The sequence below is a fragment of the Cavia porcellus genome, unplaced genomic scaffold, assembly GCF_034190915.1.
Source record: "Cavia porcellus strain 051 isolate PalLab524CR breed Dunkin Hartley unplaced genomic scaffold, mCavPor4.1 scaffold_5, whole genome shotgun sequence".
In the NCBI taxonomy this organism is placed as follows: Eukaryota; Metazoa; Chordata; class Mammalia; order Rodentia; family Caviidae; genus Cavia; species Cavia porcellus.
In genome coordinates, this window is record NW_026947488.1 from 67,778,237 (window position 1) to 67,785,035 (window position 6,799).

Here is a 6,799-nt window from a genome sequence, read left to right on the forward strand (position 1 = left end):
AGATCTCCTAAAAACAAGGAACCAGGAAGTAACAGTACAAAGGCTAGAAGATGAGAAGAGAAACTATAACTTAAGAATAAAAAATATGAATGGAGAAGCAGGGGTAAACACAAAGGAAATATAAAGGCTATTTACAGAAATAATTAAAATTTCCCAAGCAAAGGAAAAGTTAATGAAATTCAGGTAAGTGAGGTATTCACAGAACTCCAGCCAGCTACAACCAAAATAGATCTATACCCAGACATATAATAATCAAGATCCAAGAAATTCAACACTAGAACAGAATATTAAAAGCCGTCAGAGAAAAGAAACAGGTCACTTATAAAGACAAACCCATCAGAATCATGACAGACTTCTTGACACAAACCATCAAATCAAGAGCTTGGAGTGAAATATTCCAAGTCCTGAAAGAAAATAATCTCCAACCCAGATTGATGTACCCTGCAAAACTATCTCCCAAAATTAATGGAGAAACGAAATGCTTACATTGTTGGGAGCCGCGGCCGAGCCCGGTCGCCTTACTTGGCGGACGTGAGGCCTGTAAGGAAGAGCAAAGCCTGAGCTAGATTACCCCTCCCATCGAGTGTGCTAAGATGGCGCTTATCTCCTGCTTCCTGCTTGGTAAACAACCCGCTCTGTAAGTAGTCTGCCTAGCAACAACTGATGTTAGCCAATCAGCCCGCATCGCGCGCTTTGAACTGATTGGCCACTGTAACCCTATAAAAGTGAGTGCCTCTCCCGCCACGAGAGAAGAAGCACGGAAGGAGCCACGGAGAGCGGACCGGTAGAGGCTTCGGGACAGACTGTAGAGAAGAAGCATGGAAGGAGCCGCGGAGAGCGGACCGGTAGAGGCTTCGGGGCAGACTGTATAAGGAGAGAATAAAGAAAAGCCTGACCACCGCCAGATATTGTTGCGTGTTCTTCCTGCCGGCCGGGAGCGACACCGACATTACATGACAAAGAGGAACTGGGGGAGTTCATGACCACCAATTCAACCCTATGAAAAATACTGAAGGACATTCTAGAGAGAAAAAAGATCATGGTTTCAGGAATAGCAACAGAAGGGGCTCACTGAATGGGACAGACATTGGAATGAAGAGGAAAAGTAGACAACAGAAAAATAGCAGGCAGAGATGAGGCAGAAAACGTTGGCCATAATCACTAATATAGATGGCCTCATTTCACCAATAAAAAAAAAAAAAAACACAGGCAGAGTGGATCAGGAGATAGGGTCCATCAATAACTCGAAAGGGAGTTTATAGTCTGAAAGTCAAAGATGAGAAAACAATGCTCTATGTGATAGGGAACCAGCAAAAAGTGGGGGTATCTTTCCCATCAGCTGCAGATTGGTTAGAAAGCCACAACACTTTTATGTAATGGAAAACTACTCAGCTATAAACAAAGAAAACCTTGAGGTTCTTGTAGATAAATGGAAACTACTTGAGATCATGCTTATGGGTAGAAAGGTTTAGAATAACTTAAGTGAATGGCAGGTTGCCTCCCTAATATAAAAACTAAAGGTGTTAGTGGGTTCCAAAATGTAAAATACAGCCTGTGAAAATGAAAGGGGAGGAATTGTCAAAAAAGGGAAGGCAGTGGCCACTGTTAAGCTATTATCATAATTTAAAACCCATATTGTTTTATTTTCTATTTAGTTTGGTTTTATTCTGTTTCAGTTTGTCTACTTGTATTAGATTTGATAGCATGGACAGCTATTCCAAAGACAGCAGAATATGTTATAGTAACCATTTTTGATTTCCTATTAACTTGATTTAGAGCCCTGCATTGCTTTCACTGTTTTGTTTTGACTGATTTTATTCTATTCTGTTTTGTTTGATAGTATCAAGTCTGATGGTATAGGCAACTACTTTGAAAACAATAAGATGCACTACAATATCCATTGTGGTTTGACTATTATCTTCTTTTGAAGTCCTATATGTCTCCAATGTTTTGTTTTTATTGTTGTTGTTCTGTACCATTTTGTTCAATTTTATAATGTCTGATAGAGGCAATTCTTTTGAAGATAACAAGAGGCATTATGGTAGCCATTAAAAAAATAAATAAAATTGGGGATTTTTCTTTTTGTTTGTTTCTTGTTTTTTCTTTCTTTCTTTCTTTCTTTCTTTTTTTTTTTTTTGGTCTTTTTGAGATAGGATTTCACTATGCAGTTCAGACTAAACTCACTTTGTAGCACAGGCTGGCCTTGAAGTAGCAGCAATTCTCCTACCTCAGCCTCCCATGTGCTGGGATTACAAGCACGTGTCACCACACTCAATTTAAAATTGGGGATTTAAAAGAGGATCCTGTCATTATGCTGACTGACTCCATTTTGTTCCCCTGGCCTGTACTTCTATCAGTCATTTATCCTCAATTTATTTCTGGTTCCAAGAACAGCAAGACTTACAGGCAGATCAGAACATCATGAAGAAACCACACTGCCTCCCAAGCAATAATAATTTCTCCACAGCTAGCAGGACTCTGCAGAACTAGACCTGAGTTAAGGATCAACCTGAACAGTTTGACCAGGTCTGCTTAACCATGTACACTTCTGGTTCCCAGATTCTGTCTTTTCCATATGCAGTTCCGGTGCTTCTATCAGTATCCTGAAGACACAGCTTAGGATAAATTTCTTAACCAGCTCACAGCTCTCATCTCTGGCTGGATTCTCCACGTCGTAAGCAGTCAAATCTGGTATGTTAGGAGCTCCAGAGTCAGGCTCTGGCTTAGGATTCTGGTGACAAATACACAGGCTTCATTTCCACATTACATCCCAATGGAGGATCCACTTTTCCTGCACCCATAGAATAAGGCAACCCAGCTTCTGCTAAGCCAAACTGCTTTTCTGTCAAAGCATTTTTTGGAAACAACTCCAACATACACACACACACACCCCCCAAAAGTTGACGCCTCACCAACACTGCCCTACAATCCTCAAAACACATGGACAACCGTAAGTTTTGACTTGATGCCTCTTAGCCACAATGTTCTTGGATCATTTTAAATCTGCAACCATTTAATTACAATTAAAACACAACTATAATATGAAGCCCAAGTTACTTTTATGAATGCTTGGAGCATTATTTTACATTTACGTTAATATAAAGATTTCAGTATTTCAAAGAGATTTTCTACAAGGAGAGATTATTCTCTCCTGGCTCTATTAGCTATAACAACATATGAAATCTGTGCCAATTCATCAGATGGCTCACATTTTATAGGAGAATGATACATATAAGAGCTGAGTTTTATATTGTGGAGTGGGACCTCTCGGATCTGCCTGCCAAATGACCTTGTTGTTGGAATGTCTCATTGCAGAACAGGTATTACTTTGTATAAAGCTGAGGTTGATCAAATCAATATCATTGTTTTAGGTCTCAGCTTCTCTTTTTATAAAATGAAGACACCAATACTTTTTCCAAATGGGTCTGAGAAGTCAGTGAGATGCTTGTTGACTACTTGATACAGTAAATGCTAGTTTGCTGGGTTAGAGGTAGCTACTTTTTAAAATATAATCTGAAGGTGGTTAAATGAAGCTCTCAGTGAAACGTATTCAATTACCAAACACCTTCTCAATAACAAAAAAATCAAGGCAGCAGTCTTCCTGTTTGCTACACTAACTGGAAGTACTGTTTTCTACACCAAAATGAGTCAATCTAGGTGACTAAATTCAGACTTAAAAAAAAAAAAAGTTGTTTCTAAATCCAGCTTCTTATTGTGACTCCACAAAATGTAACTATTACTAACCAGCATGGGCATTTTATCAGCCCCTGCCATGGCTTCCCCCCACCCCAAAATGTAACTGTTGTTTCTATCCAGGGATATGGAGTGGGGCGTTTTCTCCCTCCCTCTTTTATTCTTTTCCTAATGGGTATAAAGTAGTCCAAGCACTATCTTTGATCTTTTATTTCCCACCAGGAATTTATGCAGGGCTGAGCAACAACTGACTTCCAAAGGTCTCTACAACAGGCCTTTGAGTAAAAACAGCCTTAATTATGAATCCATAAAACTCAACTGAGTCTGGTTGGGTTTTCAGAAACACATCTGGTTTAGGAATTTATTCCTTGAAGTATTATCTTCAGTCCTTTCTAATTGCGAATGCAGAACACCACTATATCGCTTAATAAGAATCTTGCAAATACTTGAAGTAAATTCAACATTTCATTTATTCAGGTATTTGAGTCTAATTCAAATTCTGTCACTGGAGGATTAAAGGTAGCAGCCTCACACTATTCCCACTATCCACTTCCCGGAAAATCTCTTTAAAAATGCTTACTGTGATTTTCCAAGTGCATTTACTATTCGGAGGGTACACTCCAGGAAAACCTTCACTGCCAATAAATCCAGATTCTCCAGTATGAATGCCACCACATCTGAAAACAGGTCTGGGAAAATAAAAGAAGAAAGGATACTTAATTTGGAACATGATCTCATAATCCAGTGTCAACTTCAGAAAGGTGTAACAAATTGGCATGGATAGGAGTTAAAAGTATTTAATAAACACTTGTGCCAGCTGGGGTTGCTCCTTGAATACTTAAATTATAGCTAAATAAAAGTCTCTAGATGCTACCATAATTTTATATATATATATATATATATATATTTCGCCAAATAATTTATAATTGCCTCTGCAATTATAAAAGCAGTGGCCATTAACTTCCAGATATTTACTTTTTCTTTTTTCCTGAAGTGTGTATGCATTTTTTGGCGGGTTCTGTGTGTGTGTGCGCGCATATATATATATATATATATATATATATATATATAAAGTCCTTTACATAATGTTAGTCTGGCAGGAAAATGATAAATGTATCAATTTAACTGGAGAGAGTGGGAGAGAAGGTGAGAGGCCAACTGAGGATTTTAGACATGGTTTTAAAGATAGGCAACAACTGGGTAATATAAAAATTTTTTAAATTCCCAGATTTGGAGACGTGCCTAGTTCCAGTCCTCCCCTTTTTCTGAAACTCGCACTCCAAAGGGAGGCTAATGTAGATGAACATGTTGGAAGTGATGCCAAAAGTGGACCTCGGGCGCGCCCCAAGTTCAGGTCCCCCAGAGAACTGCTAAGCGTGAACGCCCGCAGGGGCTCCGTGGGCGCCGCGCGACTCGTTTTCGCCTAAGTTTGCGTCTCTGGGCAAAGCTCTGAAGGGAAAAACCAGCGGTAAACCGAAGTTCACGTTTTTGGGACCCACACTTCCCCTCCGCCCTCACAAACCTTCGAGAACCGCGAGGCAAGTCAGCCCGAGCCCGCCACGTGTTGGCCCGGCCCGCGGCAGCGCGGAGCGCGGCGAGCGGGGGGCGCGGTGGCAGCCTCGGGGAGCGCGGCGCGCGGCCCTGGGCGGAGCTCCCACCCGAGCCCCGCGGTGCGCACGGCTGCACGCCGGCTAGTCCCGGCTCGTCCGGGTCCCGCAGAGCCGGGAGAGGGGACCGCGCGCGAGTGCGGCTGCAGGGGTGCAGGGAGAGGGGTCGGGGCGAGGGTGGCGTTACCTCTCCGGGGGCTGCGGCCGGGACGGCTGAGCGGCGGCGGCGGCGGCTAGCAGCAGGCAGAGCGGGGCCCAGGCGCTCGCGCGCCTCATGGCTGGTGTGGAAACCCAGGGCTCCACCCCGCGGCGCGCGCACGGCACCCTCGCAGCGCTTCACAGCCGCCGGCGCGCGCGGCGGCTCCGCCGGACTCGCTCGGTCCCCTCGCTTTCCCGCGCGCGCGGCTCCGCGGGGCAGCCCAGGTAGCCGGGTGTGAGCGGCGGCCGGCGGGGCAAGGGCGCTTTTAAGGCGATTACTGTGCCGTCTGACTCGACGCTTAATTTCCCCCGAGGAGTTGTTCTGGCAGCCGCAGGCCACTGCTGAATATCCCGTTTGTTCTCCGCTGCAGGAGGGCGGCTCCGAGGCCAGGGCCGCCTCCTCTCCTGGGGCGGGCGGGCGTCTCCTCCCGGCCCCCGCGGCCAAGCTCACCTCGCGCCGCAGCCCGGCGCGGAGGAGGATGGGGCGGGAGCCCTGAGGAGTGGTACCCAGGCGGGCCGGACTGCGAGGCTCAGAGGACTGACTGCCTGGAGCGGCTTCTTGGGCTGCTTGGGGAGCTGTTTTTCCCTCAGCTGCTTATAAATAAAAAGTATTAGCGCTTGCTGGTTCCTGGAAACCTTGGGGTTCCCCCTTTATTTGTCTCCGTTAAACATCAGATCCAAGGGGGATTGGAGGAAAGTAGATAGAAGAGAAATTATACCATATTTTAACTTTTATTCACACCCTCTCACACACACCCCAATCTCAGATTCTTCTGTTTTTATTCATGTATGAGCATGACTAGGGAGATTCTAGGTTTTTTGGTGGACATTTATAATACACATTTTCAGGCTAACATTTTGTAAGTGAATTGTCATTAAATGTGAGATAATCAGGAAAGAACCTGGATCATTTAACCTTAACGATCTCATGTTCTGAATATGGGGTTTCTGTGTGATTGGAAGAGGTTTTTTTTTTTTTTTTTTTTCCCTAGCAATAGGGAAAAAAAGAAATTTCTATATCGTATTGTCCAGATTTACAGAGAATTTTTTATGAAGAACAATTCTATCTGTGGAATCAAGGCTTGCTTTAATTAATTACAGAAAAAAAAAAGTATCCAGAATAGAATGAATTCACTGAAAATTTGAATTACCACCCATTGGCTATATAACTTAATTTTCATGTCTCATTTGTATTGTTTCTTCTAAATTAATTTCACCTTTCTAAACAAAAAGAAGAAAAAAGTAGTGCTTATCAAGAATTCACATCTAATAATGTTTAATGTTAAGAATATAAACACTTG

At 43.2% G+C, this 6,799-nt stretch overlaps 1 protein-coding gene across 1 annotated transcript in view; it reads right to left on the reverse strand.

Annotated features, from left to right (window-relative positions):
* The window catches only part of Pcolce2 (procollagen C-endopeptidase enhancer 2), a 69,978-nt gene extending 64,268 nt beyond the window's left edge, over positions 1-5,710 (reverse strand). Inside the window, exons 1-2 of the mRNA XM_063249125.1 lie at positions 5,488-5,710; positions 4,274-4,382 (exon numbers count right to left, since the gene is read on the reverse strand). Of these exons, the coding sequence (XP_063105195.1) occupies positions 4,274-4,382; positions 5,488-5,576 (198 nt within the window). The 5' untranslated portion in view covers positions 5,577-5,710. The remainder of the gene's footprint in view (positions 1-4,273; positions 4,383-5,487) is intronic.
* Between the last annotated feature and the right edge of the window lie 1,089 nt (positions 5,711-6,799).